This window comes from Tachypleus tridentatus, chromosome 1 (assembly GCF_004210375.1).
Source record: "Tachypleus tridentatus isolate NWPU-2018 chromosome 1, ASM421037v1, whole genome shotgun sequence".
Lineage (NCBI taxonomy): Eukaryota > Metazoa > Arthropoda > Merostomata > Xiphosura > Limulidae > Tachypleus > Tachypleus tridentatus.
Window position 1 is genome coordinate 16,997,198 of NC_134825.1, and position 12,404 is coordinate 17,009,601.

The 12,404-nt window shown below is 31.2% G+C and overlaps 1 protein-coding gene across 1 annotated transcript; it reads right to left on the reverse strand.

The window, feature by feature from the left end:
* Positions 1-5,480: 5,480 nt before the first annotated feature.
* LOC143243915 (techylectin-5A-like) lies at positions 5,481-10,488 on the reverse strand. Its single transcript, XM_076487702.1, has 6 exons — positions 10,331-10,488; positions 9,372-9,553; positions 8,007-8,197; positions 7,794-7,899; positions 7,000-7,164; positions 5,481-5,983 (listed from the first exon to the last, which is right to left on the reverse strand). The coding sequence occupies exons 2-6, from the start codon at positions 9,526-9,528 to the stop codon at positions 5,733-5,735; spliced, it is 870 nt and encodes a 289-aa protein (XP_076343817.1). The 5' UTR covers positions 9,529-9,553; positions 10,331-10,488; the 3' UTR covers positions 5,481-5,732.
* Positions 10,489-12,404: the final 1,916 nt, after the last annotated feature.

Sequence of the window (12,404 nt, forward strand, 5' to 3'; positions counted from 1 at the left end):
AGTTTAATGAAGGTTGGTGTAAGAAATGTTAAAACATTGAACGTTATAGTTAGAAAATAAAATTTAAAGACAGACTTAAGCAATTACAAAAGAATGGTCCAGATCCTTGAAACTTATTTAATAATTTATTGATACTCATTTAGTATGATAGTGTTTGTATTATTAAAAATATTTACTCAACCGAGAGAAGGAATATAAATATGGTATTTGAAATATAAGATTAGAAACAAATCATTTAAATATTCATTACACAGTTAACTGAAACTTGGTAGAATGATAAAATGCATTAGCAGTGTTCAGATAAAGCCTTTAGTCGAGTGATAACTAATGTTACTAGTGTTAGGATAAACGTGAATATAATTGACAACTATAATCGATATATCAATAAATAAACAAGTATGATTGTACTATATGGTAACGTGTAAGTATTGTTTCAACTACATTTATAACAAAACTTGAGGCCTGCTTGAGGCCACCATACCCCACCAACGAAATTTTAAGCCTAGGTTTAAAGATATTCGTTGAAGTCTCGATATAAGTGAATTTGTTTGTGTATTCTATTATAATTTTATTTTGCTATGTATTAATTTCAAGTCACATTGTATATATTACAATAAAGCCTTCAGAACGGTGTGCATTATATAACATAAATCAAAAGGTGCTGGTTAACAGTTTATTACTTTCATAAACATTTTTATCCATACATAATGATCATATTTCAACACTGTACGTATTGCAACAATTAAACGTTATTGGTAACACAATATAAAATATTGTCACATTGTGGTTACAATATATATTAGAGACATAATTACTGTACTTGTACATTACTGTTATTAACAGAAACGCCACTGCACGGCCGGCTGATTGTGTAATAATTACGTCGTAGTGTTGAAACGTCATTGTAAAAACTGCAAGAATGTGAGCACTATTTTAAAAGATGTTTTCTCATAACAACAACACGGATAAAGTGTTTAGATTGTTCTTTAGTCATACACGGGTAAAGTGTTCAGAATGTGCTTTTTAGTCACACACGGGTAAAGTGTTCAGATTGTACTCTTTAGTCATACACGGGTAAAGTGTTCAGTTTGTGTTCTTTAGTCATACATGGGTAAAGTGTTTAGTTTGTCTTCTTTAGTCATACGTGGGTAAAGTGTTCAGTTTGTGTTCTTTAGTCATAAACGGGTAAAGTATTCAGATTGTGCTCTTTAGTCATACGTGGGTAAAGTGTTCAGTTTGTGTTCGTTAGTCATACACGGGTAAAGTGTTCAGTTTGTGTTCTTTAGTCATACACGAGTAAAGTGTTCAGTTTGTGTTCTTTAGTCATACACGGGTAAAGTGTTCAGTTTGTGTTCTTTAGTCATACATGGGTAAAGTGTTCAGGTTGTGTTCTTTAGTCATACACGGGTAAAGTGTTCAGTTTGTGTTCTTCAGTCATACACGAGTAAAGTGTATGAACAACGTTGTTCGCTTTTCTACATAGAGTTTTCTCTATCCATACCAACCGTTTTTACATATATATATTTTTCTGCAAGTGGGTTTTCTCGTCATCACGGACAAACATTATTATTTCAAAGGATTGCATGGGAAAAATGAAATCTACAAAATGTTAGTTTCTGAAACGAAATAAAATTAAAAGAAATGTAACTTTTTATTTTCATTATTTATATTTTTATTGTCATACACATTTATTTGAAAACCTGAACTTTCTTTCACTTGAGCAGCATCTGACCGTGAATGTATCAGTGAAAAATAAATTAAACATTTTCTTACTGACGTTGATGTACTAGATTTATCATTGGTTATGTCTACAGTTCCAATTTTGAACATAATATCTTGTTATGCTGATCAAACAAGCAGTGATAACAATAGATTATCAGATCTGGAGGATCACAGCCTGTTTTAACAATTCTGAGTTTTCTCAGTGGTGTCTCTGTAGATACACTTAATCCTATCAAGCATGTAGAATGTTGTTATGTAGGAACGTGTTTGAATAACTGAAGGGATGAGTGACTAGAATCAGTGGTTTAATAAGGTTGTTATTGTGTCACTGCCTCTCCCGATGTGCTGAATCTTCAAAATTTTAAAACATATCTTCACTGTTTACTTCAGGAACATCTTCACTGTCAACACCCCATGTTTTTCTCACATCTTCTTTTCGGTTGACTCTGAATGTCTCTTGGAATTCCAGCAACCTCTTTGTCACTTCCACTGCATACAAACCATAGTACTGACATGCTCTATTTTATCTTCCCTATTTATGGTTCACCATCATGACTCTTCATTATTCTGAGCTTCTTGATAGGAATATCTGCACGAGTATCATGAAAGGTTATAAACTGTTTTTTATCCTTTATAATAGTGTGCCATGCATTGTCAACATCTTTGTGTATTTTACTGAACATAAGTTTCCAATCTTTCAGTAGATGTGTTGAAACATTTAGAGTTATTGTAACTGATTGCAAAACTCGAGAGGCTGGTTCTATTACTTCAGAGACTCCAAGGAGTTCATCACGTTTAGAAAATTTGAAAACACTGCCTCCATTGATGTCTGTTCCTACGTTTCTGTATTGCTTGTGTTATTTTTCTTCTAGTCTTTGATAAAACATTGTTTTGCTTATGGCTACTCATGAAGACTAAATGTATTTTGGATATCTGAACAAACGCTGACTAGAATGCTAGGCACAAGATTGAATTTTTTGATTTGACACAACACAATCGTTGCTTGAATAAGTTTGGCCAGGTCCTTAAATTTGCTTCACGTGTTTCAGCCTTTGTAATAGCATTATTCTACAGGGTGTTTGGGAATATATATTGTACACGGATTCAATCTCCTTTCCTATCAAGCCAGAAGCACCACTTTCATTACTGATGATTCATTGGTTTGATTTGGTTTTTGAATTTCGTACAAAGCTACACGAGGGCTATCAGCGCTCGCCGTCCCTAATTTAGCAATGTAAGACTAGAGAGGGAAGGCAGCTAGTCATCATCACCCACCGCCAACTCTTAGGCTACTCTTTTACCATGAATAGTGGGATTAACCATCACATTATAACGTCCCCACGGTTGAAAGGGCGAGCATGTTTGGCGTGACGGGGATGCGAACCCGCGACCCTCAGATTACGGAGCGCACGCCTTAACGCGGTAGGCCATGCCGGGCCCTTGTTTGAAATAACTATTCACCGCTTGCTTAATTTGAAGTTAAAGCAAGATAATTCCAGTCCCTCCCCTGTGGATGGACCTGGGTATCATTACTTAAACCATATAACTATTAGAGAAATTCCTGTCATGAATGGAAGTGATTATACAACTTAGTTTGAAGTAATACATTATTTAAACAAGTGTATTTAAAATTAGGTTTCTTATTATCCTGTGGTGATGGCAGAACAATTCTGGTTTTGACTCCTGGCTTACTTTTGTTGAAACGTTTAAAGTAATACATAACATTTTTGTAAATTATAACACAATTTTTTTCTGTGAAAAATAAAAACATAACAAAATCCAAGAAGGACAAAAAAAGTTATATTATAAGAGTTATACTGAATTTCTCTCCATTTTGTTTTTGTATGAAGACAAACACAGAGCTGTATAATGAGATGTGGGTGCAACACAAAGCTGTATAATGAGATGTGGGTGCAACACAAAGCTGTATAATGAGATGTGGGTGCAACACAAAGCTGTATAATGAGATGTGGGTGCAACTCAAAGCTGTATAATGAGATGTGGGTGCTCTACCCACCAGGGGTATCGAAACTTGATTGTGAACAGTGGGAGTTTGCAGACATACCGCCGAGACATTAGGGACAGAATTTCTAGAACCATAAGGGAAGGTTTTAATAAAAGGAACATTTAAAGAATATTATTTTTATATTTATTGGTTTAAGTTACAAAATAAAGGAAATAAACAGTATTACGTTTCTCTTCGTTAACTATTATTAACCAATAAAAAAAATTCGGAACATAATTTTATTGTTATTGTTCAACGGGATAACAACAAAAATTTGTTTACTAATTTATGTTGTTCAGTAGAACGTATGATATTAATTCTTATTCTATTTATTATTCCATTCTACATTAAAACGTTAAAAATACAAGAAAGTTCAAATCTAATTTTTAAAATGTCTTCTATTTTTAATTAACATCATTTATAGGTTTATAACAAGTTTGTCTACTTTATCTTTTATTTTAACTAATGCTATAATTTAGCTACCCTCTTTGGCTGTCATTGTGATCCATATAGCCAAATGAAACAGTCTTATGGATACTGCTAACTTATCTCCCATATGTATGTTCTCCTGATTTCTGAACTTTTCCTGTTCTAGCAAATTGGAAAATAGATATTTTGTTATTAATTGTAATCAGTGATATAGAATTCAGCTTTCAGGATGGATTTTGTATCTAAGTCTTCTCACTTCACTTCAGTATTGTTTTGTTCAATCCACAAGTTTTATGTATTCTTACACATACTTCAACTTCTTGTTCAGAGACTCATTCTGTGTATGTCTACACTACATAAATATGATATTTATATTCCTGTATACTTCATCTACTCTACACTACAGGGTCTTTGTCTATGTTGATTTTGATAAGTTTCTGTAAGTCTTATTTTTAACCTGTTTGACGCCTTCTGTGTTTAGCTTCTCCAGTTTATTTCGTTTTTATAAAAGCCACATCCTGACCTTGGAGAAATTTTAAGTATTGTAATAATTTCTGGAATGTTCCTTAGCTATCTGAAATAACCTCATAATTATTTACTATATTCTAGTAATATCCAAGTTTATAAACGTCTAGAGTGATGCTTCAACCACGTATTATTTACAGTATTTACATTGACTCATCAGCTCTCTACTGACCCTAGAATCTCTTTACGTTAACCCTCACCCTGTTATCATTGATATTAAACAAAGATTAGGACATTTTTCTTTATCTTCCATTAATATCCAGTTTGTCATGTCGGTATTTACAGGAACAAACTCAATGATACCGCAGTTAACTCCATCTACTTTGGCACCATCATAACCGTACCTTTTCCAAATATAATCCACAGTCCTGTAATTCAAGGCTCAACTTTGTGCCAGTAGGCAGACGACTTGAAATGATCAGCGTGATAAGATGATTTTCTAAATTAAACCTTCTGTTTCTCGTTAACCATTTTATTTCCATAAGAACCATAAGAAAGAAGTTTTCCTGTCTAGGCTACGCATTGGTTACAGTTTTTAATTCATCATTTTCTTTAATTTGGGAATCATCAATCAATGTGTAGCCTTTGTGAACTTCAAGTCACAATAGCCAACATTTTACTGTCATGCCATCGTTCGGACCGTGAGCGACTGTCTTTTCTAAGAGTTTACCCCTGAAGCTGGACCGCGTCATTGGCAATGGTGACAATGCCCAACTTACTTATTTTTTAACTTTTTATGAACAGTTGGTCGTCTTAATTTTGTTTGATATTAAACTACAACCTAGATACCCTACATTCATCTGGTTTATATAAACGATTTTATTTGCTATATATAAATATACAGTTTTCATTGTTCAAACTTTAATTGTTATCTGTGTTATCTCTTAACGGACACAAGTTCAAAACGTCACCTTTCTTTAAGTAGCAATATAACAAGCTTGGCGATTGTTCAACCTTTACCTTTACATCTAAAGAAACAGCTCAACCACGTATTTATTGTTTAAAATGAGAAAATACAATTGGTTATTGTTACTAATATTTTACAGAGGAATTAGTACAGGGGTCGTATCTTCATCTCCACGTCTGGAAGTGAGTATTTCTGTCCTTTCCATGTACTCCATTCCACACCATCAGCATAACTCTCATGTTCACCGTTCAGGTAGAGACCATTGAGGTTGGAACCGTGACAATTATTGTACCACCAAGCTCCTTTAAAGGATTGGGCACAATTCGAATCATCAATATCGTTGTCTTTGTCCTTCGTGGTAAACCTGAACTGGTTGTGGCCACCAAACGAGTCCCCTGAGAATATAAATAATACATCCAGTCTTCTGTGAAATGTACCATGACAATAAATAAACGTATGGTGCGTCCTCCCTGCATTCATACTCTAATCCACATTGTATAAATCACCTTTGTCGACCATACATGCACCCGGTATCTTTACTTTTCATACGGTAACGAAAAATAAAGATTCCAGTGATGTGACATCAATAATATTAATAAAACCAAGACAACAATGTAATTGTACACACAATATATACATTGTATAGAGTTAAGTAACGAAATATGTTACAGTTAACATTACTAAAACAATCTATCTTCAATGCTTCTGTGATAACGATTAAACAATCATTAGATATTTACTCTCAAAATAAACTAAATAATAACACTTTACAGACTTATATTAATCAATAGATTAGTGTTATACTGACTTAGGAGTAATAAACAAGGTATAAAAGTTTGTGACAGTAATACTTAATGTAAAGGAACTTAGAACAACGATATATAACGTACAAAACATATATCAATACATAAGGTGCCAGGCAGTTTAGAACAATGATACATAACAATTAATTAAGATGTTGCTTTATCAATAGCAAAGTTACTTATCAGTCGTTATGATCCATATCTGATACGGACATGATTAATTTGTATAGTTATATCATTAAAAACCTGGTAACGTATATATCTAAATAGTTTTATTTATTTTCATACATTCAACACCAGAGAATTCACCACAAAGATCCCTCCTCTGTCAGTTTTGCTCGATCAGGGAGCGACCTCTAGCTTCACTGTGTAGTTTTTATATCTGAACTTTTGTTTTTATCAAATTAGCGTTCTTTCTCTATCATCACTCAATATACACCAACAAGAAGAACTGGTGGTAATATAATAAATCTTACGGAAAGTTTAATATTAAACATTTTAAACAGTTTGGATAATAAAAATATTTTAACTAATTATTCGTGAAATAATAATTTTAAAGATAATATTAATAAAATAATAAATTAGATTAAAAATTACAAGTTGACTACCTGCATCACCAGAGTAATTACTGACATGTAATCTATACAAGTTGTCTTCGTTTTCTATCCAAAACTCCCGATAGACGGCAAACCTCTTGTTTCCTTCTTTATCCTTTAAATCAAACCTGATTGAGTAATTTCCTTGATTTGTTAGAGCATAGATCCGATCATTTCCTATAAATAAATAATGAAACATTTCTTCTGTACACAAATCATGGACAACATTTCAATCATGTAGGATTACATTAAAATAAACATTAAGCTAACTGCGTTCAAGATAAAACTTTCCCAATTGCAAAAAAAAAAACGTTCACGTCAGACAAACCAAAGCAGCAAGTATTAAAACGATACAATACAAATAAAAAAGTACATTGTTGGAACAGAAAGGTATTGTTACCATCTTTATATAGTGTGTTCAAATTTGATGACACAAACCAGCTTTTATAAACTAAATTTCAGTAGTTTGAATTGATAATAAAAGAAACTTTATTAAAAGTAACAAACGAACAATGTGTAGACAAGTTGTTGTCAATAGATAAGAGTACTTGTATAATGAGAACCTAACCTACCCTGAAGTCCTTCTGTATCTTTAACACTATCTGTTTAAAATCTGTGAACAGAACCTACATATACAGATCATCTGTATCTTAACATCATCTGTTTAAAAAACTGTAAACAAAAAATATCTGTACATATCTTATATTTCTTAAACACTCTTTGTATAAAATCTGTAAACAGAACCCACCTATGCAGACTTTCTGTATCTTCAACATAATCTGTTTAAAACTAACAACAGAACATACCTAACCAGAATTCCTTCTGGATGTCTCCAAATCCAACTTTGTAATTTGTCCAAGGTTTGAAAAAGTAGTCCTTTGGATTTCCATGGTTTCCCCTTCTTTGGATTACCTTAGAAACAGAAAATGTAAAAGTTATAGTTTATTATAATAATTAAACTTACTACATATGTTTTTACATATAACAGTTTTCTGTTATCTGTAACAAATGTTACTTACTGTCCAACCTCCTCCATCAGTATCCATGTCACAGTAAACACGGAAACTTCCAGTAGTCATCCATGATTTTGGCCAAATACGGTATGATCCACTGGTACGGTGCCCATTAAGTAGAACATCAGAACAGTCTCTTGGTCCAGGAGAAGAAGGAGGACATATATGGTCCATTTCTTGATGAATTACATGTTTATCTACAATAGAAATATATAAGCTTTACATTATTAAACTGAGTTTCAACATATATAAATATGTGAACTGAGAATTTGTTAGTTGATTTATTATCAAGAGATAGTAATAAACATGGATTTGGTATTTGTCAAAACTTCAAAGGATAGTGTGATGTCGTGTGTAGTTCTTTTATTTGTTTATTAAAATATTCTTACAGTTGATTTGTATATCATTATGTATAGTTTAATAGGAAATTTATGTTGTTTTTATAAATTTGTGTTTAAATGTACACAACACGGTTAATATAGTTGGTATTGTACGGTTGGTACAATAGATATATATTACAAACATAATGGAAAACAGTTTAATTGTTGTATATTTCAAAGTTAAATGTCATATAGAATTTTCTTCTAAAATAACTAATTGTATAGACACCTCTGTTTCTCCCTGTATATATTTAAACACACAAAATAAAATTAAAATATATATATCTATCTGTCTATACTTTATCTTTTAATAGTTTTAAACCAGTTTATTTCATTTTAGCCAATAAATGCAAATTAATCTAAGTAAAATTTTCATAAATTTAAAATAATAACATTTCATTTGAAACAGCAAATAAGAATTTTGTTTGTCTGATAAGACGGGCCCCCCAGAAGCACAGATATAAACCTTGTTTCGATAACTCTGGTGGGTAGAGCACATAAATGCTCATTGTGCAACTGTGTGCTTAATTACAAGCGAAGCAACTAATAAAGCAAGAAGAAGAACAAAAAACATTTAGTCTTATCCTAACTAAAGCCATCATCACACACACGAACTCAGGATATGCTGAACACAGTTTCGATATTCGTTGTGAGTACAAGACAGAGAGACACTTTTGTAGCTTTGGGCTTAACTACAAAGAAAGATGCAAGTTAACTAAGTACTTTATAAATAAACCATATTATTCATTGTAATACACAATACAATTGTTCAATAGTTAAAGTGAAAAGCAATACAAACTTTTAACAATATAACATTTTTCATATTTGACTATACCATCACACAACAACACCAATAATAACGTTAATGATTTGGACAAGATAATTCCTGTAAAGAAATTGTTCTACACAAGATGATAAAAACTGAATTGTTAGGCTGAATCCTAAATTAATTAATAAAAATGGTTTACATTAACTTTCTCATAACTTTTACCTCTATTTTTAAGGTTTTCTTTTGCCAGAGAAACCAAGACGTCAAGGGACTCAACTATTCCGGTTATTGACGTATCTTCACATTCTTTCTGGATGGTCTCTGATCCCAAACTTGGACCAACCCAGAAAACAAACCAAATAAAGGCGAATATCATCATTTCCTAAGACTTATTTTTCTCCTTACTGCAATATAAATAACATTGTAATAATTTGTTTCTGTCGAATAAAAATATTTTATGAAATATAAAAGAGAATTTGTGAACGAACCGACTGAAAAATAAAAACAACATAACTCTTATTATGATGTGATAAAAAGCTTCAGTATATAAAAGTTTTTTTAAGAGTAACTCGGATATGAAGTAGATACAAACAACCTTTAATTATATTTTTAATATTTCTTTCTGAAATTATTTTTTGTGTAGGAAAGTTTAATAACAATATAACAATATTTATTATTAAGAGTCTAGTTAAGAATAGTTCCGGTAAGTTAATGTATAAAAATAAACAACATTTGTTAAAGTATGGAGAACTGAAACAACCTTACTTTTGTATTTATACTGAAACAATAACAGGATTAACATTAACACCAACCAGGAACTTCTTGTTTTACAGATACGAACAACACCAGTTTTTATTTACCCTAATCAATAGAGTTATATAATGTAGAAGTGTCTCATTCATTGTTTCTATGGAACATTACTTAAACATGTAATCTTAACTCTGACCTTTACTTAAACCACAGGTCTTCTAATAAAATACTTTGTTTCTAACACTAAATGTTCCAGTTTTCAAACATCAACATAATTTGATTTAGTTACAATGTGAAACTGATTCAAGAAAGTCAACATTTAATTATTTATAGTTTTATTCACACAACAAAATAAATTAAAAAATAAGATAACCAAGCGATATACACTAATAAGTATTATTAATGAATAGTTACAAAAAAATGTAACTTACCTTTCAAAACGTTTTTCTCTTGGTCTTCACACTGTTAATAATGCGTCTGTTTCGTTTCAGTCTATGATCTAACAGAGTAACTTGTTATATAACCAAGGTCGTATGAATGTTGGTTATTTACTTTTGGTTTTATATTCCCAAGCTAATCACGTGATTATATTTCTATATAATAAGAAGAGCAGAGTCACGTGATCGTACTCCACATCTGTTAATAATATTATCCAGACAAGAAAATAAATCATAAAGACCTGAACTTTAAAATAATAATGTTCAGAGACAAACAGATGTACTTTGTGAGCACCAAGTTGTACAACCTTATTTAAAGAACTTATGTTTCGTGTTTTGTAACCTTATTTATTCTCTGTTAGATTTTTTAGGCAGAGCATTCATGATGAAACTTTGTAGAATGGACGGCAAGAAGACGAAAGACGGAAGACTTTCGGAAACGTCGTCCTCTATACTTGTGTCTCCACAACAAGCAGTTGCCGTCCATTCTATAAAGTTTTAAGGTTACGTAACTTTGTTTAAAACATAAAATTCAAATCAACCACAAATAAAATAAATATTTTGAAACATTTTGGAATTAATTTATTTCATCAAACCCTTTAACCACGTCTCTTCCAACTAGATTCTACATAACTTCTTAAGATTACAATTATTCAAAACAACCCATATAGTTGAGTTCCAAAATGGGTAATTGTTTCCTTTCTATAGCGTCCTTTCAGTGTTTAAATGTTTTACATACTTGAGTTTTGAGATGTATATTCAGTTTCATGTCAGTTTTGTACTTGTATGTTTTTTTTTTAAATAATTATTCTAAAATCGTAAAATAATATAATTATTAAACTTATAAGGCTGGTCAATATCTTATAATGTGAATAAAATGATGAATATTAATAGCATAAAGAAGAAATAAGTAAAGTTAACATGTTTGTGAACAGGATGTGAATGATTGTAATGATCGTCACTGTGGCTAATTTCGCCATCCTAGTTTTTTAATCAGTTTCAGGAGAATGGTAATATATAGTTTTGTAATCAGTTTCAGGAGAATGGTAATATATAGTTTTTAATCAGTTTCAGGAGAATGGTAATATATAGTTTTTTAATCAGTTTCAGGAGAATGGTAATATATAGTTTTTAATCAGTTTCAGGAGAATGGTAATATATAGTTTTTTAATCAGTTTCAGGAGAATGGTAATATATAGTTTTTTAATCAGTTTCAGGAGAATGGTAATATATAGTTTATAAAACAAAGTACTTTATTAGAATAATTGTGCCTTAAAAATGTTCGAGTTGATTTGTTGGATTTTTTCTTTCTATTCTAGTAAAACTGTACGTAATACACTTCTACATCATATAACTCTGCTAAACAATGTAACTAAATCTTGTAGTCCACGTAGTGTACAACAAGAAGATCCAAGTATATATCAATGTTAATCCTGTTATTGTTTCCTCCTATATAAGTCAGGCAGCTTGTGTTATTTCTGTATATTTAAATGACTTACATTTGTTTTTTAGATCAAATTAATCTAACCCTAATTAGGTCCTTAATAAGAAACAGTTTCATCGTTTTATAAAACATTCCTTACCAACTCCAGGTACATAAAAGAAAATTAAAAATCAAAACTAGATGTTAATTGTATCCACTTCATGTCAGAGCTACGTTCAGTAAAACTTTTACATATTGTAGTTGGTTTATATTACTTACCACAAAGATTCTGTTTTGTTTTTTTCATAATACTACCATTTTATTAACTGTATATTTCGTATACTTTTCTGTAGTTTGTCTGTTAGAATCATTTACATAATGTTCTTTATTCTACAATAACAAAAAATAAGCTTTAAAAGTTATTACATTCATCTTTATTTGGTTTGTTTACTTGGTTAATCCACGTTTTGGATCAGAGACCGTCCAGAAATACTGTGAAGAGACGTCAATAACCGGAATAGTTGCATCCATCGACTTTCTAGTTTCTCTGGCCAAAGAAATCCTAAAACTCAGAGATAAAGGTTCTCAGAAAGTTTATCTAGAGGTGTTACTGCTTTTTATTATTGACTGTTGTTAGAGTTATTT

What these genes read in the sequence shown, in the direction of transcription:
- LOC143243915 (XM_076487702.1), bottom strand. Translation starts at nt 9,528, where the DNA reads ATGATGATATTCGCCTTTATTTGGTTTGTTTTCTGGGTTGGTCCAAGT. An exon ending in CTGATGGAGGAGGTTGGACA is followed by an intron (nt 7,900 to 8,006) that starts GTAAGTAACATT and finishes TCTGTTTCTAAG; the next exon opens with GTAATCCAAAGAAGGGGAAA. An exon ending in TAATTACTCTGGTGATGCAG is followed by an intron (nt 5,984 to 6,999) that starts GTAGTCAACTTG and finishes TTATATTCTCAG; the next exon opens with GGGACTCGTTTGGTGGCCAC.